We start from the raw sequence: 24,539 nt of genomic DNA on the forward strand, positions 1-24,539 counted from the left end.
ATCGCTCTTCCGTGAAGGTACGGCGCACTGCGCTGGAGACCTCACACAGATCCTCTCAGCCTGGCCATGCGTTTCCAAGAGACCTAAGATGGCCACGCCGAGCCCTTTTATAATCTTCCCACAATGCAGTTCTGTTCTCCTGATGTTCATGGGAGTTAATGGGCATTATGGGTAGGTCAAGTTAATGTCCAATGTAAACAAACACTTCCATGTTAACTTCTTGAACGATGAAAAATAAAGATGCAGTCCTTTCATATTTTGGCCGCGAGATGGCGCCAGATGCTAAGCTATAACATACATTAATTTTATATATCAAAAATGTGACCGCTACACAAACAATAATACATTTTATTCAATAATGTAATCAAATCAAAAACACTGAAATTTGTCCAAACAAGGGTGCAATATTACTAGTCACTGTAATACTAGACACTGAATATTAGTTTAGTAAACATCCTGGGTATGAAACATTTTGAAACATGGAACTGGACAAAGTCCGACGTCACAATCAAGACAATGGAACCTGATTTCCTTTTCAGATTTTCTTTCCACTGTCATCTCGCTTTGAGCAACAAACCACACACGTCCTTGTAGGTGCTGACTTTTTCTCGGTTGGTGGGATGCAGTCCATGAAGTGACGACCAGTCAAGCGTTCCGGGTTGACAATGCCAACAGCACGGTGTCCAGCTCTATTCACAGCCATTGATGGTGTTTGGTGGTTCACAAAGATTCATTCAGCAACTTTCCAAATGGAGTTAGAATGAACCACAGGCTTTTTTTTTTTTTAGCAGAATGTAGGCATTCCACAAGCTTTGCTCAAGGAGATGCCTGAAGATCTTCTTGTAGTACTTTTTTTGCTGTTTCCTCATTGCTGGGTAGAATGTCATTGCTTTGTCAGCTCTGACAACACCTCCCATGGTTTTATTGTAGTCTATCACTACTTGTAGCTTCATGATTTCTTTCCCACCTTTTGTGCGTACCATGACAGTGGAGGTATTATGAACTGCACTCATTAGGCATACATCTTTCTTGTCACTCCATCGCAGTGCCATCATTTTGCATTTCTGCCAGGCAACCATTTCTCCAGTCTTCAGTTTCCTATTGCCAAACATTGGCAGCATGTCACACCAGTTAGCCTTATCGGTTTGATTGGCATCTGTTTTGTTTTGCAGAAGAAACTCATAAAGTTCAGGAGGTGTGTAAAATTTGTTGGTTCTTACGCAATAGCCCTGATTTAGCAATGGCTCAATTAGTGAAAGAACGGAAGATGTTGCCATTCCATAGTTGCTGTATTTTGGACTAGACATGTGCAGGATGAAAACATTTGTTTAGTTTCATTTCGTTTCGATTTGTTATTTAACTAAATTCGTTTAGGTAAATTAGTTGCATTAATTACATTTGTTTTCGGATTCGTATTCAAATTTGAAAAAATTCTACCGCATTCGAAAAAAAACTATCAAATTTGAAAAAATTTGACCGAATTTGAAAAAGTAAACGATATATAACCATTCTGCGAAATTCGAATTTCATATAGAATGAAATCGAATTCCAATAGAAAAGATTAGAATAGAATAGAAAATAAGAATAGCATAGAAAAACAATAGAACAGAATAGAAAAAATATAATATATTCTATTCTAATCTTTTCTATTCAAATTCTAATTCATTCTGTACCAAATTCCAATTCCAGAAGATGTTTTTCCTATTCTGTTCTATTGTTTTTTTCTATTCTAGTCTTTTCTATTAGAATTCGATTTCATTCTATTTCTATATAACCATTTTCCGAAATTCGAATTTCGTATAGAATTAATTTGCATTCAAATAGAAAATATTTGAATAAAATAGAAAATAATAGAAAAGAATAGCATAGAAAAAACATAGACCAGCATAGAAAAAAAATTATATATATATATATATATATATATATATATATATATATATATATACACACCGTATTTACCGGCATATAACACGCACTTTTTTCCCCTGAAAATCAGGGGAAAATCGTGGGTGTGTGTTATAGGCCGATCCCCGCCAATTTTGTGTGATCGGAGCGATCGCGGCGATTGCCACGATCGCCACCGACATACACAGCCATGTGTAAATTCAAATATAGGGCCGACACTGCAGGGACTCGGCGGAGCCGAGATACACATACCCGAGAGTTCTCGGCTTTTCTCGGCGCCGCTTACAGTCCCGCCCAGTCCCGCCATTGGACCTGTATGATGTCCATCATTGGGCGGGACTGTAAGCGGCGCCAAGAAAAGCCGAGGACTCTCGGGTATGTGTATCTCGGCTCCGCCGAGTCCCTGCAGTCTCGGCGCCATATTTGAATTTACACACGGCTGTGTATGTCGGCAGGGATCGCGGCGATCACACAAGGCTGCACTGGGGCAAAGCTGCACTGGGGCAAGGCTGCACTGGGGCAAAGCTGCACTGACATGGCTGCACTGACAAGGCTGCACTGACATCTTCCGAAATTCAAATTTCGTATAAAATGAATTCAAAATCGAATAGAAAAGATTAGAATAGAGTAGAAAAGAATACACTAGAAACACAATAGAACAGAATAGAATAAAACATAATATATATTATATTTTATTCTATTCTGTTCTATTGTTTTTCTAGTCTATTTTCTATTATTTTCTATTCTAATCTTTTCTATTCAAATTCGAATTCATTCTATATGGAAGCCATCTTCCGAAATTCGAATTTCGTCTAGAATGAATTCAAATTCTAAAAGAAAAGTTTAGAATAGAAAACATTAGCATAGAAAAACAATGGAACTGAATAGAAAAAAATATTATATATATCATGTTCCGAATATTATATATATCATGTTCCGAAATTCGAATTTCATATAGACTGAAATCAAGTTTGACTAGAAAAGATTAGAATAGAATAGAAAATAATAGAAACGAATAGCATAGAAAACAATAGTACAGAATAGAAAAAAGATATAATAAATAAATAAATAAATATATATATATATATATATATATATATATATATATAGAGAGAGAGAGAGAGAGAGAGAGAGAGAGAGAGAGAGAGAGAGAGAGAGAGAGTGGTGTAGAGGAGAACCGCACACAGCTTTCAATCTAGTGTCAGCAAACAGGTCCCCCCACTGACCTTGTATATATAAAAATAAAGTTCAGATGTGTTCTGACTGATCTAAGGAAGGGTGCGAACAAATCAGCCTGAAACGTAATCTTTGTCTGAACAGATGATTGTAACGATTTTGCTTGGAATGACTCTACTTGCTTTGTAATCTTTTTCTAAAGATTTGATGGAATAAAGCAACACATTTTTTAAGTGCAGCAACCTTTGGTACTTTATCTATCTATCTATCTATCTATCTATCTATCTATCTATCTATCTATCTATCTATCTATCTATCCATCTATATATATTCTATTGTTTTTCTAGTCTATTCTTTTCTATTATTTTCTTCTATTCTAATTCGATTTCATTCTATATGAAATTAGAATTTCTGAAAATGGTTATATATATATATAAATCCATTTTCCGAAATTCAAATTTCGTATAGAATGACTTTGAATTTGAATAGAAAAGAATAGAATAGAAAAACAATAGAATAGAATAAAATACAATATATATTTTTCTAGTTTATTATTTTCTATTATTTTCTTTTCTATTCTAATCTTTTCTGTTCAAATTTGATCTATTTCTATATGATATTTGAATTTCTAGTCTATTCTTTTCTATTCTTTTCTATTCAAATCTTTTCTATTCTAATTCAAATTCATTCTATATGAAATTTGATCTTCAGAAGCCATGATCCGAAATTCGAATTTCGTATAGAATGAATTTGAATTTGAATAGAAAAGACTATTATAGAATAGAAAATAATAGAAAAGAAAAGAAATGAAAAGCATAGAAAAACAATAAAACAGAATAAAAAAAAATATTATATATATGTATTCTATTGCTTTATGATTTTATATTCTATTTTATTGTATTTTTTAGAAAATCGATTTCTATTGTTTTCAAATCCGATTCAAATTTGTTTTCAAATTCGATTCAAATATGTTTTCGAATTTGATTCGAATATGTTTTCGAATTCGATTTGAATTTGTTCGTTTTTTTTCGGATTCGTTTAAATTCATTACTTTTGTAATTCAGAAATTCGGATGCATCCGAATTTCCGAATAATGAGAAATTTGTCCGAATTTCGATTCGGAACGAAACGTAGTGCACATGTCGATTTTGGACTGAATTGTGTTCCTTTCCCAGTGTATAGGACTGAATTCCAAATGTAGCCAGTTGACAATTTGCATAGCATGAAGCATTTTACGCCAAATCGTGCTCTCTTTGATGCAATGTATTGTACTCAGCTGAGCCTTCCCTTGTAGGCCATTAGACTTTCATCTATGCTGATATCTTTTTCTGGCACATAGCTCTGTTTAGAATCATTTGAGATACTTCCCAAGTTTTCTCGAGTTTTGGTAGAGGATGAGTAGTTTCATCAAACTCTTCATTGTTTTCAAAGTGTAGATATTTCATGATCAGGGAAAATTTGTACTCTGACATGAGCGTGCCAAAGAATGGAGTGGCAAGTCATTTGTTAGCTGACCAATACCACTTCTGCAGGGGTTTCCCCACCACTCCCTGAAGTATTATTAGGCCCAGAAATTTCCTAATGTCATCTTTGGTCACTGGTTCCCACTTTCTGCTTCTTGGAAACTTCCGATGCGTAGTAGCTAATTGTTGCTCTTGGTATCGGTTTGTCTCAATAACTTTTTTTTCAATAACCTCATCGGTCAGAAATAATTGTAAGTATGTCAAGGGGTTGTCGTCTTTAACGTCTACTTTCCTACCAGATGCTCCAGTAAATGTGAATCTTGAGGGCGCTGCGTGATCCATACCACAATCAATAGAGCACCAAGTTCATACATTACTGAGCTCGTCGCTGTCGTCACTTTCAGTGTTTGATGACAAATTTCCCTACGAATCACTATCGCTCAACTCTGCAAGTGATTCTAATTTATTATCACCGTTTTCAAGCTGGTCATAAACTGGACAAAGCACTAGGGACAAAACTGATGTCAAATGATTTGATGCAGTAATGAAATCCTAACAGATTACAATGTATTGTGTGTGTGTGTTGTGTTTTGTACTTTTTGAATTTGCCACTGGTTCTGCCCCCAATGCGTCGCAATGCTCGCAGGGAACGAAACCCGGGAACAGTGTTACATTGGGCGGAGGATCCGGCCGGGGGACACAGCACATCACGGGATCCTAGGGACAAGGTAAGTACAAGGTAATATAATCCTGAGCGTGGCTTGGGGTTACTGCTATTGGTACTGAAAATTAAGGGAGGTTAATGAAAAATAGGCTATCCAATTTCTATTACATTTTTTCAGCCCCAATATATATATATACGGTTATATTTATTATTTCTAAAGCATAGGTTATTGACATAAAGGTTATTCTAGGTTGCATGATAAATCCTACACATTTATGATTTTTAGTGACTTGATGATAAATAAATTGTTATCTATTTTAGCGTTACATAGTCCATACTTTCATTAATAATTTTATTGGGCTAAAAAATCTCTATACAAAGTAAACCAACTGCAAAAATGAATCAAGCCAGTGTGGTTTATATTTACTAATCTATTTATGCTAATTAGCATGCCAGAAGGCATTGTCATATATCAATTCATTACATAACCAATATTGCTGTCTTGATTAATCATTTACATTTCCTAACAGGGGTATACATATTTTTTCCCTTTTATAAATTATTTTAGTATTACTTTTTACCTGGCTGATGCCTTATTTAAGAAAGATATTTTTTCTAGGGGCACTTGAGAGCACCTTAAAAATATAGAGGGGTAGCAGACAACTATTCAAGCTGTCAACTATTCAAGCTAATCAAGCTGTCATCCATAACCACTATGTTACTATGATTATATGTATTTTACCATATATACATGCTATTTTGTTGCCAACATTAATACTATATGTATTGCATTTTATCAGACATCATAATTGTATTTTCTACCAAAACTTATTAAAAACTTGAATCAGAATTGTCACCAGAATTGTTGATGACCCCAATAATCTACCCTCCCTCTTTTCACCAGATTAATCCCAACATCAAGAGTGCTGATTGAAAAGAAATTTGAAACATCAAGTTATTTTATCTCTACGATTACTTACAGTCAGATGTACACTTACCTCATTTGCTACTTTTTGGCTGGCTCCAGCTTTAATCAACATCTGCACAACGCTCAAGTCAGCGGACCAGGCAGCCAAATGCAAGACTGTTAGACCATGCTGAAAAGAAGCCAATTGGTCAGAATATTGAAGGGAATGAACCACTTGAGGTTGTTATGAAGGTTATGACTAGCAAATATTTTACAGGAGAAAGACAATGAAGCTATTTAAATCACCACTGTCTCAGCACTGGACCTGATAATACAGTGTCATAAACCACAAAGGATTGTCCATATCATGTCATCCCAAAAGTCAAGAGTATAAGAATCCCCTCATGACAACCAAAAGAGAAAATTGTGGGACATTAAAATGAAACAACAACATATGTTAAAAACAGTGTTTATTATGTGTATGTATATATATATATATTATATATATATATATATATATATATATATGTATATATATATATATATATATATATATATATATATATATATATATGTATGTATATATATATATATATATATATATATATATATATATATATATATATATATATATATATATATATATATATATATATATATATATATATATATATATATATATATATATACACACACAGTAAAACCTTGGATTGCGAGCAAATTCTTTCCTGAAACATGCTTGTAATCCAAAGCACTTGTATTTCAAAGTGGATTTTCCCATAGGAAATAATGGAAACTCAGATGATTCATTCCACAGCCATTTATTCATAAGTCCTTCAGTTTATAGTCCATATAAAAAGATTATAGCAATGTGATTGTGTAACAATAAAATGTCCATCCGCAAATGGCAGCCTCCACAAGGGGATTAGAAGCAAAATCCAGCAGGAGCCACAGAGTATAAAAGAGAAGAGAAGCACCTCTAAGTGTAGCAATATGGTTACATTTAATGAAGGTACAACATTTAGCATGGTTGATTAAAACAGGCACATCTAAGTATGCAGGCATCCGGGGTAAAGCTGTCCAAATAGACCATCCTCCACACCACCGGCTCTCACCGCTGTCAGTCTGCAATTGTGACCGGGAAAACTACCGTGCAGTAGAGCGATCTGAAAGTGAGGCTTGATGTGGACAGCTTTACCCCACATGCCTGAATACTTGGATGTGCCTGTTTTAATCATCAGCCAAGTGAGTTGCTAAATGTTGTACCTTCATTAAATGTAACCATATTGCTACACTTAGAGGTGCCTCTCTTCTCTTTTATACTCAGTTGTGACGTGACGCTAGTTGTTTATCAAGTCAAAATGTATTTAAAATTTTTGCTTGTGTTGCAAAATGCTCTAAAATCAAGTTACTCTCAAACCAAGGTTTTACTGTGTATATACAGTGGAACCTTGGATTATGAGCATAATCCATTCCAGGAGAATGCATGTAATCCAAAGCACTCGCGTATCAAAGCAAGTTTCCCCAAAGAAGCCAATGGAAACTAAGATAATTCGTTCCACATTGACTTCTATTGCATGCAATACCGCATGTGGCCAGAGGTGGGGGGGCACCAGAGAGACTTGGAAAAACTGCTCGAATGCACTTGGAAACCCTCGAAAAGGCTTGGAAACACTCAGGAATGGAGTATTTCCAAGTGTTTCTGAGTATTTCCAAATGATTCTGAGTATTTCCGAACGGCTCCGAACAGCCCGAGTGTCACCGGCGCCCCTGCACCTCTGGCCAAATGCGGTACTGCACACCGCAGAGGCTTGAATCCTGCTCGTTTTGTGAGACAACACTCGCAAACCGAGTCAAGATATTAAAAAAAAATAGCTTGTACTGCGAAACGCTCGTTAACCGCGTTACTCGCAATCCGAGGTTCCACTGTATATTAAACGAATAGTACATTGTCAAATTGCAAACCCTTTGTGGTGGGAGTGTAGAGGCAATCATACAACTACTAATGTATTAAAAAATTTCATATTTTGAGAGGCGCATGCGCGGCAGCGCCCTAGATGGCCACTTTGACCAGGAGCTCCGCTGCAGCCTTTTAACCCACACCGCAGCCATCTGAGCCCTGGTTCGGCAACACCACCAGCCGACCGGGGGAAATACCCGGCCACCACCCGATGTCTGCAGGCTCAGCCCGGAGGGACCTGTCCCAGCAATTGGACTCTGCAGCAACGCGGCCCAGCCATTCCAAAATGGCGGCCGCATCCACACGGGTCGTAGCCTGTGCAGAAGAGGAATCCATAGCAGACCAGGATCAAACTGACTAATCAGCCTCACACCAGAATGCGGCCACAGTGGGTACTCCACTGCAAGTGGCTCCCTCCCCTGCATCCACCGAATCTCTGTTAGGGAGATCATTGGGAGACCCTGCCATGACGCCATTACAGGAGCTGCTGACGATCCTGGACCCCTGGGAACAGAAGACCCGAGACGCCACTCTCACCCCCTCAGGCTTTCCCTCCATGATGGCTGCATTTTCCAAAATACTAACTCGGGGCCTATGCCAAACTGCGGCCCAGATCACAGCCTCTATTCATGCCGATCTGCAGCAAATAGGCACAAGAATAGAAGTAATCGAGAAGAAAGCAGACCAAGCGGTTTCTAGAATTAACCAGAACTTGGCCAAAATCCAAGATCTCCAGGACCAACTAGAATCAGCAGTCTCCAAAATTGGTGACCTCGAAAACAGATCGAGACGCTACAAGTTCAAAATCGGGGGACTACCAGAATCTGTTAAAGAAGTCTATCCAGCAGTTCAAGACTTTATTAAAAGTCTGATCCCTGACATCCCAGTACACCGTCTGGAACAGGATATAGGTCATAGAGCGCTACAACCATAATGCTCTGATGGTCTGCCTAGAGACATTATAGTAAAACCCCACTTCTATACAGTTAAAGAGGAAGTGATGAAGCTGTCCCGCGCCACGGATAAGCTAGAAATCATGGGTCATTCGATTCAAATCTTCACAGACCTTTCGCCATACACGGTACGAAAGCGTCGATCTCTAAAACAGTTACTCCAAGTCCTGGCGCACAAAGACATCACATATAGACAGGCTTTCCCGCTTCGCCTGAACTTCTCATACTGTAACAAACCCTAAAATTTCTCCTCCTTTGAAGAAGGCAAATGATTACTACTACACATGGGACTGATCACTCAAGAACTGCCTCAACCATTATCCAATAGAGGGGCACCATCATCAAAACGGCCATCACCAACAAGTCCACTGACTCATGTGTGGCTGAAGCAACAACCCAAGAGATCAAGGAAATCCCCCGTGATGTCGACAACCCACCTTCAAAGCCACTTCAACCTCCCAGTTCTCTCTAGAACTGTGCTGTGGGGACATCTTCCCGCCTTACAACCAACAGGCCGTCTACCCCGAGTAACTTTCGGGTTTTAAACCTCAAGTTCCAAAAGGGGGAATTGTTCCAGGGGATCGGATTCTTGCGAAACTCCCCAGGCCCCCGGGTTACCTGTTTTTTTTTCTTTTTCTTACAGTTAACTGTGCTAATGAAATGTTATTTCAATCATTTTTTTATTTCCACATGCGGCTCTGGATCCCTTTATATCCTGCAACGCCCACATTGGACTCTACAGTTAAGGGAACCCAACGGGCCACAGCAGCTCACTTCAGGATGCATCCCCGGCTGGGGCGTGGTCCTCCTCTCAAATCATTCCACAGGCCAGTCTATGGCGGCCGCCTCATTCTCTCCCATGGCCGATAGTAGGCGTCACCATGAAGCTTATCGTTCCTATACATTTTACATCAAGGTGATGTGTGTTGTTGAGTGGGGGAGTGGGGGAACGGTTAAGTGGGCCTGGCTGTTCTCAATTGCAATGCCAACAGGGCTCAGACTATAAGTTTGTTATAATGTCACTGTTTATCTTTAAGCTGGAGGTGACTGGAGCCGTCACAGTGCGCCTCCATCTGACGCTGATAGGAGAGTTTCATTTTTTTCTCCTCTCGGATTCAGATTATCTAGTCCTATTTAGGACGACTTGGTTTACTTTTGGGTAAAGGGTTGGGAAGGGACGGGTCCTTCACCAGCCCTAGTGGGATTGGGATTGCATTGAAAATTTGTTTTCTAATGCTTCTTCTTTTTCGTTCACTTCTTTCTCTCCCCTCTTCTGCATAGCCTCCTCTCGCTCCTGTCCCCCACTCCTCACAGGGCCTTGCTGGAATTCCTACCTCAAAGCACACAGGATCAGGACACCATAGAATGCATACAGCCTTCACTCTGCCAGGGAAGCTACCTTGAGCCAGTAAGCATGCTCAATTTACAGCACCTTCCTCTCACCTGAACCATGTCTAGTACAGCACCTACAGATCTGAAACTCCAGATCTTCTCCCACAATGTGCAGGGATTTACCTCCCCAGTAAAACGAAGCAAAATACTTCAACAGCATCACACACTAAAGGCAGATGTTCTGCTGTTACAAGAGACGCACTTCCCAGCTACATACAACCTCTAATTTCTCCACAAGAATTTTACTCAATTCTACTTAGCAAATGCAGAGAACAAAACGAGGGGAGTAGCAGTATGTTTCTCTAATGGGGTTAACTTCTTACCCACTAAGGTAATTATGGACCCTGAAGGTCGATACTTACTAGTATCTGGCACAATTAACAGGGAGACTTACACATTAATCTCCTATTATGCTCCTAACAAAGGCCAGGGAAAGTTCTTTGAAGCGGTCCTGCAGACCTTGAAACCTCTCCTTAGCCAAGTCCAACTCACGGATACCAAAAGCCAAGCGCCCCCCCAGATGAAGCCTGAAAGTGGTACACAGCCTACAGGCAAATGGCCTGGTAGACATCTGGAGGGAAATGAATCCCCACACCAAAGTCTACATGCACTACTCCATTCCACATCGCACCCATTCCAGGATAGACCATATTTTTCTACAATCCGCTGCCAGCCCTCTAGGGATACCCTCTAAAATCCAGGACACCCCCTATCAGATCACTCCATAATGACACTAACCCTGAGAAGCACCTCTGGAGCGAAGGGGCCTTCAATTCCGTTTCCTGGGCATACATGTTTCAAGTTTTAGAAGCCTGGGACTTTGAGCCTAACTTTCTATGTATTATGGGCACATTATATTTGCGGCCGCGAGCAAAAGTTAAACAGGCTGGGTATCACTCCAATCCCATAGACCAGTGGTCATCAACCCTGTTCTCAGGGCCCACTAACAGGCCAGGTTTTATGTATTACCTTGGGGAGATACAGACTAGAATACTGCAATCACTGAGCAGCAAATGATATCACCTGTGATGTATTTCAGTTATCTTGCAAACCTGGCCTGTTAGTGGGCCCTGAGGACAGGGTTGATGACCACTGCCATAGACCTAGCATAGTGCACTCACCAGGAATGTCCCTTGTACCTTTTAATTTAATTTAAATGCTTTTGATTGTGATTGAAACCATGGCCATTGCCTTTTGTGATGATCCGGATATTAAAGGGGTTAACTTTGGATCACAGGAGCAAAAATGTGCATTATTTGCGGATGATGTCCTCCTCTATGTCACATCTCCTTCTTATTTCCCTCCTCAAAGTTCTGCAAATGCTGCGGGACTTTGGTGGCATTTCTGGGCTCCGAATTAACAAGACTAAGCCCATGGCTTTTAGCATTAACATCCCTGATGCACTATTGTCACAGATACGTAGTGCTTTTGAGTTTCATTGGTGGGACAGAGATCTGCCGTACTTGGGCATTCACCTTGCTGCTTTTTATACCTCATTGTACAGGGTCAACTACCCCCCTTTCTTTCATCGTTTAGAGGACCTCCTCTTGGGATGGGCTACGTAAGATTTATCGTGGCTCGGCAGGATACATGTGGTCAAAATAACAGTGCTATCCAAACTACTTTATCTCTTCTGCTCATTACCAATTCCCCTCCATAAAATAGATATGGCTCAGATCCAATCTAAAATTCTCAAATTTATTTTGGGTCCTAAGGGACATAGGCTGCCTCGTGCCTCTCTATACACACCTAGGTCTAAGAGAGGGCTCGGAATCCCTGATCGTTGGACTTTTTACAAAGCAGTACAATTAATGTAATTGTCGGTGGTTTGTTCACAACGCGAGTGCCCCGACTGGGTATCGATGGAACGGTGGCCAGTAGCAGCCCATACGATTGACTTTTTAATGTGGTGCCCTCCCAAATACATACCATCTGTGTTGGCACCTATGCTATGCCACGCTTTTGCCCTCTGGGACCGCCTATGTTTTCTTCCAACACTGGTTTCCGACTTCACCCCCTTGGATCACTTATTCCATAATTCTAAGATCCTTCCAGTTCAGGACATCAGACCTTTCAAGTGGAGAACTAATAAAAGTTTGTATCGTATAGGCCACTTTTTTCACATAGCGGCCCCTTCTCACTTTCTCATTGCACTACCAATTTAGAGATGCCCCTGCTGAACATTTTCGTTTTATGCAAATAGCTCATTTTTTGAGGATCTACGCTCCTCCTCAGACCCGCTCTCTTTGACGGCCTATGAGAAGTGGTGTACTCAAGATCAGGACTCCAGGGGCGGTATCTCTATTGCATATGTATCCTTGCTGGCCTCGTCTCACAAACACCCTTACATGCTGGCCTAGAAGAGGGAACTTATATGTGAACTTGAGCAGGAGCGGGAGACTCCAGGCTTCCTACAAGGGGATATTGAATGCATCTCTGATGGAAGCTGGTATTAAAGTCCTGAAAAGGTGGTATTTGGTCCCAGCTTGCCTGGCCAGAATGTATCCAACGGCATCGGCAGAGTGCTTCAGGGGTTTCTCCCTACGTGGCACTATACTCCACATTTGGTGGGAATGCCTCAGGATCCGCAATATTTGGAACAAGGTCTTCTGTATGTTTTGCAAATTAACAGGTGCCCCAATAGCTCAACAGGTTCATGTTGCTTTGCTCAATGACTCACCACAAGGATTATCACGCCCTATGCGGCGCTTGGTTCACTTTGTATTGGCAGCCAAAGTCACTATTGCGCGATCTTGGAAGTCAACCTCTATCTTCTTCTACCGTTTGAAACACAAATTAAGGTCCATAAATGGGTTGATAGTGTGATCAATGATAAACAAGCTCTGTTCCAGCAAACTTGGGAACCCTAGGCGACTTACATGAAGGTACCTCTATTTCCTTCCCAAATGTAATTCCTAGCCGTTGACTGTGCCTTTAAAAAGTATTCGTACCCGTTCTAAATTTTCCACATTTTGTCATGTTACAACCAAAAACATAAATGTATTTTATTGGGATTTTATGTGATAGGCCAACACAACATGGCACATAATTGTGAAGTGGAAGGAAAATGATAAATGGTTTTCAACATTTTTTACAAACAAATATCTGAAAAGTGTGGGGTGCATTTGTATTCAGGTCCCTTTACTCTTAATTAATTGAGTCCACCTGTGTCTAATTTAATCTCAGTATAAATACAGCTGTTCTGTGAAGCCCTCTGAGGTTTGTTAGAGAACCACAGTGAACAAACAGCATCAAGAAGGTCAAGGAACACACCAGACAGGTCAGGGATAATGTTATGGAGAAGTCTAAAGCAGGGTTAGTTTATACAAAAATATCCCAAGCTATGAACATCTCACGGAGCACTATTTAATCCATCATCTGAAAATGGAAAGAGTATGACACAACTGCAAACCTACCAAGACATGGCCGTCTACCTAAAATGACAGGCTCGGGAAAGGAGAGCATTAATGAGAGAAGCAGCCTAGAGGCCCATGGTAACTCTGGAGGAGCTGCATGTGGGAGAATTTGTCCACAGGACAACTATTAGTCTTGCACTCCACAAATCTGGCCTTTATGGAAGAGTGAGAAGAAGAAAGCCATTGTTGAAAGAAAGCCATAAGAAGTCCTGTTTGCAGTTTGCGAGAAGCTATGTGGGGGGGGGGGGGGTCACAGCAAACATGTGGAAGAAGGTGCTCTGTTCAGATGAGACCAAAATTGAACTTTTTGGCCTAAAAGCAAAATGCTATGTATGGCGGTAAACTAACACTGCACATCACCCTAAACACACCACCCCCACCATGAAACATGGTGGCAGCATCATGTTGGGATGCTTTTCTTCAGCAGGGAGAGGGAATCTGGCCAGAGTTGATGGGAAGATGGATGGAGCCAAACACAAGGCAATCTTAGAAGAAAACCTGTTAGAGTCTGCAAAAAACTTGAGACTGGGACGGAGGTTCACTTTCCAGCAGGACAACGACCCTAAGCTTACAGCCAGAGATACAATGGAATGGTTTAGATCAGAGCATATTCATGTGTTAGAATGGTCCAGTCAAAGTCCAGACCTAGATCCAATTGAGAATCTGTGGCAAGACTTGAAAATTGCTGTTCACAGACTCTCTCCATCCAATCTGACAGAGCTTGAGCTATATTGCAAAGAAGAATGGGCAAATATGTCACTCTCTAGATATGCAAAGCTGGTAGAGTAATCCCCAAAAGACTTGCAGCTGTAATTGCAGCGAAAGGTGGTTCTATAAAGTATTGACTCAAGGGAGCTGACTACAAATGCACGCCACACTTGAAAAGCATTTATCATTTTCCTTGCATGTCACAATTATGTGCCACTTTGTGTTGGTTTATCACATAAAATCCCAATAAAAAACATTTACATTTTTGGTTGTGACATGACAAAATGTGAAAAATGTCAAGGGGTATGAATACTTTTTCAATACACTGTAGGTCTCCTCCTTTATCCTCTCTGCTTTTCTTCCTTCTCCATTCTCTTCTGACCTCCTTCTGTCACTTTTCCCTGCATTCCTCTTTCAAGGGTATTTTTTTTATTTTTATTTATCTTTGGACTTATGGCTTATGTGGAAGTTATTACATAAATTTACAGAATTTATGATTTCTTGGCCATTTTTCAGAGAATATGAATAACACAAAAACTTTTCTTTCACTCATGGTTAGTGTTTGGCTGAAGCCATTTATTATTAATCAACTGTGTTTACTCTTTTAAAATGGCAACAGAAACTACCCAAATGACCCTGATCAAAAGTTTACATACCCCAGTTCTTAATACCGTGTATCACCCCCTTTAACATCAGTGACAGCTTGAAAGCTTTTGTGGTATTTGTGGCTGAGGCTCTTTATCTTCTCAGATGGTAAAGCTGCCCATTCCTCTTGGCAAAAAGCCTCCAGTTCCTGTAAATTCTTGGGCTGTCTTGCATGAACTGCACGTTTGAGATCTCCCCAGAGTGGCTCAATGATATTGAGGTCAGGAGACTGAGATGGCCACTCCAGAACCTTCACTTTATTCTGCTGTAGCCAATGACAGGTCGTCTTGTGTGTTGGATCATTGTCATGTTGGAATGTCCAAGTACGTCCCATGCGCAGCCTCCTGGCTGATGAATGCAAATGTTCCTCCAGTATTTTTGATAACATACTGCATTTATTTTGCTATCAATTTTGACCAAATTTCCTGTGCCTTTGTAGCTCACACATCGCTAAAACATCAGCGATCCACCTCTGTGTTTCACAGTAGGAATGGTGTACCTTTCATAATAGGCCTTGTTGACTCCTCTCCAAATGTAGTGTTTATGCTTGTGGCCAAGAAGCTCAATTTTGGTCTTATTACTCCAAAATGACTTTGTGCCAGAAGGTTTGAGGCTTACGGTCTGAGCGTGGTTTGGTTTCAACCAGGGCCGGACTGGGAGGAAATATCCCGGTAGGCTGGCTGCACTGTAGTACCGCTGGGGCCGCTCACTGCCTGTGTCAGCATCAGCACTCTAAAGAGCAGCAGCGGCGCCCGCCGCTGCTGCACTATGCCAGCTGTGTGTCACTCTCACTCACTCTCTGTGTGTGTCTCCGGGGCCGCTCACTGCCTGTGTCCTGACCTAAAGATCAGCAGTGGTGGCCGCCGCTGCTGCACTATGCCATGGCTGCCTGTGTCTGTCACTCACTGTCTCCTCCATTCGGCCGGCGCGCCGCCCACCACACTCATCATCATGCCTCGCTCTCTGTGTGCCTGAGGGGGAGGAGCAGGAGAACGCCGTGCTGCTCCATTTTGCCTCGTCCCGTGCGGCGCCAGCCAGCACCGCCCACTATCTGCACGAGGAGAGAATATCAGTGAATGGCCGGCAGTGCAGCTGCTACAGCACAAGAATCAAGGTATTTATTCTCATTCTCTCTCTCTCTCTCTCTCTCTCTCTCTCTCTCTCTCTCGTTTTGTTCAAGTGCCAGATAACTTTGAAAACTGTGCCCGTAGATTGCCAACACTGTGCCCTGCCCATGAAACGCAGCCACTGTACCATCAAACGCAGCCACTGTACCCATCAATTGCAGCCACTGTACCCATCAAACACAGCCACTGTACCCATAAATTGCCACCACTGTGCCCATTAAACGCTGCCACTGTACCATCAAACGCAGCCACTGTACCATCAAACGCAGCCACTGTACCCATAAATTGCCACCACTGTGCCCATTAAACACAGCCACTGTGCCCATCAAACGCAGCCACTGTGCCCATAAATTGCCACCACTGTGCCCATTAAACGCTGCCACTGTGCCCATCAAACGCAGCCACTGTACCCATCAATTGCCACCACTGTGCCCATTAAACGCAGCCACTATACCATCAAACGCAGCCACTGTACCATCAAACGCAGCCACTGTACCATCAAACGCAGCCACTGTACCCATCAATTGCAGCCACTGTGCCATCAAACACAGCCACCGTACCCATCAATTGCCACCACTGTGCCCATTAAATGCAGCCACTGTACCATCAAACTCAGCCACTGTACCATCAAACGCAGCCACTGTACCCATCAATTGCAGCCACTGTGCCATCAAACACAGCCACTGTACCCATAAATTGCCACCACTGTGCCCATTAAACGCTGCCACTGTACCATCAAACGCAGCCACTGTACCATCAAACGCAGCCACTGTACCCATCAATTGCAGCCACTGTGCCCATCAAACGCAGCCACTGTACCATCAAACGCAGCCACTGTACCCATAAATTGCCACCACTGTGCCAATTAAACACAGCCACTGTGCCCATCAAACACAGCCACTGTACCCATAAATTGCCACCACTGTGCCCATTAAACGCTGCCACTGTACCATCAAACGCAGCCACTGTACCATCAAACGCAGCCACTGTACCCATAAATTGCCACCACTGTGCCCATTAAACACAGCCACTGTGCCCATCAAACGCAGCCACTGTGCCCATAAATTGCCACCACTGTGCCCATTAAACGCTGCCACTGTGCCCATCAAACGCAGCCACTGTACCATCAAACGCAGCCACTGTACCCATAAATTGCCACCACTGTGCCCATTAAACACAGCCACTGTGCCCATCAAACGCAGCCACTGTACCCATAAATTGCCGCCACTGTGCTTATTAAGCGCTACCACTGTGCCCATCAAACGAAGCCACTGTACCCATAAATTGCCACCACTGTGCTCATTAAGCGCTACCACTGTGCCCATCAAACGCAGCCACTGTGCCCATCAAACGCAGCCACTGTGCCCATCAAACGCAGCCACTGTACCCATAAATTGCCACCACTGTGCCCATTAAACGCAGCCACTGTGCCCATCAAATGCAGCCACTGTACCATCAAACGCAGCCACTGTACCCATAAATTGCCACCACTGTGCCCATTAAACACAGCCACTGTGCCCATCAAACGCAGCCACTGTGCCCATAAATTGCCACCACTGTGCCCATTAAACGCTGCCACTCTGCCCATCAAATGCAGCCACTGTACCATCAAACACAGCCACTGTACCCATAAATTGCCACCACTGTGCCCATTAAACACAGCCACTGTGCCCATCAAACGCAGCCACTGTACCCATAAATTGCCGCCACTGTGCTCATTAAGCGCTACCACTGTGCCCATCAAACGCAGCCACTGTACTCATAAATTGCCACCACTGTGCTCATTAATCACTACCACTGTGCCCATCAAACGCAGCCACTGTGCCCATCAAACGCAGCCACTGTACCATCAAACGCAGCCACTGTACCCATAAATTGCCACCACTGTGTCTTATCTATATATAATGCACTCTTTAAATGTGCTTTAAAATGCATGGTTTTCCATTTTATGAACAAGAAAATAATGACGTTATGCTGTTGGGCTGGTATAATAATGCTATGGGGATGGTATGACATTTTTTCCAGGGCTGGTTTTCATTCCCAGTCCGGCCCTGGTTTTAACAGAACCCCTCATTTTCCACTTCTTGATTAGAGTTTGAATACTGCTGATTGGCATTCTCAATTCCTTGGATATCTTTTTATATCCCTTTCCTGTTTTATACAGTTCAACTACCTTTTCCCGCAGATTCTTTGACAATTCTTTTGCTTTCCCCATGACTCAGAATCCAGAAACGTCAGTGCAGCACTGGATGAAAGATGCAAGGGTCTATCAGGAGTCCACAAACTCATTGACCTTTTATAAACACACACTAATTACAAGCAAACAGATCACAGGTGAGGATGGTTGCCTTTAAAAGCCATTCAAACCCCTTTGTGTCAACTTGTGTGCATGTTATCAGGCCAAAATCACCAGGGTATGTAAACTTTTGATCAGGGTCATTTGGGTAGTTTCTGTTGTGATTATGATTTAAAAAGAGTAAACACAGTTGATTGATAATAAATGGCTTCAGCCAAACACTAACCATGATTGAAATAAAAGTTTTTGTGTTATCATTCATATTCTCTGAAAAATGGCTAAGAAATCATAAATTCTGCCAGGGTATATAAACTTATGAGCACAAGTGTATATATATATACAGTATCTCACAAAAGTGAGTACATCTCTCACATTTTTGTAAATATTTTATTATATCTTTTCAGGTGACAACACTGAAGAAATGGCACTTTGCTACAATGTAAAGTCGTGAGTGCACAGCTTGTATAACAGTGTAAATTTGCTGTCCCCTCAAAATAACTCAACACACAGCCATTAATGTATAAACCGCTGGCAACAAAAATGAGTACACCCATATACATATAAAATTGACATGGTACACCTAAAGAGTTTCCTTCTGTAGCCTGCCAATGGATTGGTGGAGAAAGGGATTACTCACCCATTGACAACCATTCTCTATTATTCAACATTATCCTAGAATCCTGTCCTATTGAATAAAATTATGTTGTTCCACTCATTGGTTTTTAATTGGGCCTTTTTCACACTGCCACGCTGCAGCCAAACTACAAACCGAGTGCAGTGCAAGGAACTGTATGTCCCACATTTTTGATGCGTTTTCTGAAAGTACACCAAAAGTCCTGCATGCTGCATCTTTGGTGCACTTTCAGAAAACGTGCCAAAAAAATCTATAGGAAACCATGTGCAACCCACATGAAAACCGCGGGTACACACACTGCAAAACCACAGAGCTGCAGTGTGAAAGCTGTCATAGGCAATCCCGGTTGTTTTTTGCTACAGGAGCTGTATATACTTCAAATGTCTTAAGACCCTGAAAATCTGTCTTATCTGCTTTCATTTGTAAATCTATTCGCTTTTCTTGAATACATATGGCTCCCTATATGCCCACCTGAACATAAAAAGGTATATTAGGCAACACAGTGGCCTACTGGTTAACCCTTCTGCCTTGCAGCATTAGAGTTCTCAGTTTGAATCCCAGTCAGGAGTCGAAACTACCTGTATGAAGTTTTCTTCCACACTCTAAGGACATGCTGGTAGGTTAATTGGCTGCTGTCTAAATTGGCCCTAGTATATGCATGTGAGATAAGGACTTAGATTGTAAGCTCCTTAAAAGTGGTTGTAAACCCTTACAAACCACTTTTTACTATAGGTAAGCCTATAATAAGGCTTACCTGTAGCTACCATGGATATCTCCTAAACCTGCACGGTTTAGGAGATATCCCCTGTATCAGCATGTGCCAACGTCATTGGCAAATGTGCTCTGAAGCAACTGCTGGTTCGTGGCGTTGCTTCAACTGACGTGCTGTTACTGGCGGCTCCCGCTCAGCTGACGTCATCGTGGCTCCGGCCAATCACAGCGCTGGAGCCCGGGATTCCCGGAAATAACTTCGGGAGACATGTCGCCGGGCAGAGCAGTGTGCTGGGACCACTGCGGGGGCTTAGATCTAAGGTGAGTATTTCACAATGAGCTAGTATGATATGCATACTAGCTCATTATGCCTTTGTCTTGCAGGTTTTTTTTTTTTTTTGTGGGTTTACAACCACTTTAAAGGCAGAGACAGAGACTCATGTAAATGTACAATATGGAAAGCACTGTGTAAATTGGCAGTACTATATAAATACCTGATTTAATTTGGTGTACTGTACAACAGAGAGCAGGAGTATAGCCTGAGGTACTCTTAAATTCCCTAAGGCTGGGTTCACACCATTGCGAATTGGATGCGGATTCCCCTCATCCAATTCGCAATAGCAGGAGATTTTGACACATATTGTCACATATCTCCACTGCGGCTCCGGTGTGAATTTGCACAGGGGACCTGTGCGTCTTTTGGTCCGTTTCAGGTCCCAATTCAGTCAAAAATTCAGGCTGAAATCGGACCTGAAATGGTGAATGGGGACGCACAGGACCCCTGCTGGGAACCCCATCAGTATTAGGTGTGAACCCAGCCTCAAGGAGGTTTTTTTAGTTAACCATGGCTCTCACTTGACCTGCTGTTTTGGGAAAGAGTAATGAATAAAGTAATAGATAGGTTGAATAGAGTCAACTCTTGCAATAAATTGTTCAAAATGGAGATTGGAGGACTTACAGTTATATGCAGAAAATATTTTTTTTTCCTGGCCCACCTCACGTCAGCACATAACGGGTTAACGCCTCATTTGGAGCCCTACATGACCACATGTTCCAAGCTGAATAAAAGACAGCCCCTCTCCAACTAAGGTGTTCTTTTTTTGGTCAGCTCCAGGCCACTTGTTAATTGCAGTTGGTAAGTAATTTGTTTGCTGCATCCCCCCTAACAAACCTACCCCTCCATGTTCAGCTTCTCATGGTGTTGGAAGACCCTGAATGCTGGAGCTAAATCCTTCTAAGAACTGGGTGCCTTTTTGTGCCAAGGCCGTGGGCAAAATTATGCTTAAACAGCACTGACATTGTACAGGTGTGGTAATATAAGAGCTCTGCAATGTCATCATTGCCTCTCCCTTGGGGTTTTTTTTTCCTATCTTTTATATGCAGTGCACTGCTCTCCTGACTTTATTGTCACTCTGAGAGCGGCTGTGAATGGTGTCACAGGGTGCTGGGAGATAGGCAGCACAGGATGGGAACAGCCAGACGTCATGCAATGGTGTAAATGGTCTTGAAGGTCTGCAGTTGGGAGGGCTTCTCTCACTCTCTCTCTGCAGTCCTGCCAGGTAAGGGACTTACCTCTGATTATGACTGAGTCTCCTGTCTGCCTCTGGATGTGCTGTCCTAGCTCCCCTGCTATGCTGTGTACTTCTGTGGGTTTGACAGTCTGACTGGTTTTTGTCTCAGACTCTAATGCCGCATACACACGGTCGGAATTTCTAAAAACAAATTTTCGATGGGAGCTGGGAATGGGAATTCCGACAAACAAAATTTGAGATCTGGATCTCATATTTTCCGACAACAAAATCCGTTGTCGGAAATTCCGATCGTGTGTACACAATTCCAGCGCACAAAATTCCACGCATGCTCGGAATCAAGCAGAAGAGCCGCACTGGCTATTGAACTTTATTTTTTAATCGTCTCGTCGTAAGTGTTGTGCGTCACCGCGTTCTTGACGTTCTGAATTTCCGACAACATTTGTGTGACTGTGTGTATACAAGACAAGTTTGAGCCAACATCCGTCGGAAAAAAAACATGCATTTTGTTGTCGGAATGTGCGTTCGTGTGTACGGGGCATTACTGTGTCTGCTGTCTGCCTTTAGAAGTGCTTCCTGAAGCTCACCTGTGGCTGCTTCTGAAGTGAGTGGATGAAGGCAGATGGCTATTAAAGAGACAGTGTACCTGTTTTTTGGTGAGAGCTAATATGCTTTTCTCCATATATTTTGTGCAAATATGAGCTTGCCACACCTGTTAGTGGCACAGAAGATTAGCAAAGGTAGGAGGGGGCAACTTGGGACATGGTTTTTAGAAGAGTGCTCAAGGAAATTATGCAAATTAAGGTGTTTTGCATTATTTTAGGAGCAGAAACATTGAACACAAACGCTCCAAAAAACATAAGACCTGCCAACGATCATTTGATCCTGACCAGGACGATGACACCTGATAGGTTGTCACATACATTAAGCATGTGGTCAATACACTCTAAAGGAGTTATTTCCACTTACCCTGTGAAGGTACAGGATCCAGGAAATTGGCATTTGCGTTTATGCCAGCATGATAGAAAATGTCTCAACAAGCTCAGGGTGCATTTTGGGCATGCAGTCTGCAGTGGCAGAGAAATGAAATTGCACAGGTTGCCTCACAAGGATGTGGTTTGTGAAAAATTCTCAGCTCTATTAAGGCGGCTATAGCAGAAAGTATGCTGCAAATATCCACGCCATAAGCAACACCCATAATGATAGAGCGTAAATTGCTCATTGATGAAGGATGGTCTTTTCCCACAGTGATAGAGCGTAAAGTGCTCGTTGATGGAGGATGGTCTTTTTCCCACAATGATAGAGCGTAAAGCGCTCGTTTATGGAGGATGGTCTTTTTCCCCACAATGATAGAGCGTAAAGCGCTCGTTTATGGAGGATGGTCTTTTCCCATAATGATAGAGCATAAATCGTTCGTTGATGGAGGATGGCCTTTTCCCACAATGATAGAGCGTAAAGTGCTCGTTGATGAAGGATGGTCTTTTCCCAAAAGTATAGAGCGTAAATCGCTCGTTGATAAAGGATGACAGAGACCTTGTCAGAAGACCGATTTACAGTAACAGGTTCTCTAAGCTTTATCCATATAAGATGGTTGATGTATGTTTATTCACTGCACTTTCAGGGGTGGATGCTGCTTTCTAGTGTCTGGTGCAGCAAGTGTCTTTGCCTCTTTATAACTCAGTTGCCTTCAGAGATCCCATGGATGATAAAAGTGGATATGTTCACACCAGATGCAGTCCAGTGTGATTTTATTCTGCATCAAGAACTCATGGACAGTGTTTAACTTTTATTCCAGTTACCTAGTTCACAACAGTACAGCACATTCTAGTGCAGTCAACAAAAGTAGAATGTTGCATTGTTTCCGTGGGGAACACATCTGGAAAGTGACAAAACGCATTGAGAATGCATCAAAAACACTCATGCAGAAACACCTCTGGAACACAGAAATTGTGGTGATCTAGCCATCAGGCTTGCACAGAATCTATACAGTGACAGATTTTGCCTGCCAACCAGCAATAGAGTTAACTTTGCTATATAAACTTTAGAAATGGCATTACATTCAACACTGGAAACTGCAAGGTTTGGCACAGTTTCTGGAAAGAGTGGAACCTGGCAACTGACTTTTGGTTGATGCTTTTGATAGACCTAGTACAAGCACTGGCGAACTCAGTCACAAGCTTCGACATTTCCTATAATGGGAGGTTATTGTTCGACCAAACGCTGAACAACGTAATTAAGCGAATGACAGGAGGAAAAGTCTGGACTGTGGCCACAGACTAGTGAGAGGAAGCCGCCATCCTTCACTCAAGCCCACTGAACTTCAGAGGGTGCAGGAGGCCAAATCTTAAAGGACAAGCTGCATATTTAATAGATCACAGTGGAGGTGTCTCAAAGTTACTTTTGACATGAAATCAAGTCCAGAGCAAGCTGCTAAGATGGCTGGAAAGTCTTTTTGAAGGTGCGTCCAACCAGTCTCTTTCAGTTAGGGCCAGAGGGGCCTGAGTGAGGTTGATGATTGTAGCCTCCTTCTGGAGGGTTTGGATGACAATCATCAAAGACCAGTGGGTCCAGAAGACAGGTGGGAGTACAATGGAGAATTCCAAAACTGACCACTGAATCCATTTAATTTATGTCCAACAGATCTCAGAAGAGAAAATGTTTGCAAGATTTTTATACTGCTACAAGGCCATCATGCCAGTAATCTAGAAAAGATAGAATCATCCGGGGGCCTTTCTCCCTAGTTTTTCTAGTACCTAAGGCAGGAGCCTTCTGGCCTGTTTTAGTCTGAAGGAATTAAATGTGTTCATATACACCAAGAGGTTCAAGATGGAGTCTATGCAGACGATCACAGGGACAGTTCAGCAGGAGGACCAGTTGGTATCAATCGACCGGCCGACTCATACTTCCATGTACCGATCAATGCCCAGCACCAGAGGCGTGTGAGATTTTTGGTAACCAGATGTCACTTCCAGTTCAGGTGTCTGCCTTTTTACAGAATTGGTACAGCCCCAGGAATCTTTTTGAAGATCGTGGTGGTACCTTGGGCCAGGTGG

At 42.1% G+C, this 24,539-nt stretch overlaps 1 protein-coding gene across 1 annotated transcript in view; it reads right to left on the reverse strand.

The window, feature by feature from the left end:
• Window positions 1-24,539, reverse strand: part of ANKDD1B (ankyrin repeat and death domain containing 1B) — a 97,484-nt gene that overhangs the window by 51,884 nt on the left and 21,061 nt on the right. Inside the window, exon 4 of the mRNA XM_073624041.1 lies at window positions 6,207-6,305. Coding sequence (XP_073480142.1) covers window positions 6,207-6,305 — 99 coding nt within the window. The remainder of the gene's footprint in view (window positions 1-6,206; window positions 6,306-24,539) is intronic.

The sequence above is a fragment of the Aquarana catesbeiana genome, linkage group LG01, assembly GCF_042186555.1.
Source record: "Aquarana catesbeiana isolate 2022-GZ linkage group LG01, ASM4218655v1, whole genome shotgun sequence".
Lineage (NCBI taxonomy): Eukaryota > Metazoa > Chordata > Amphibia > Anura > Ranidae > Aquarana > Aquarana catesbeiana.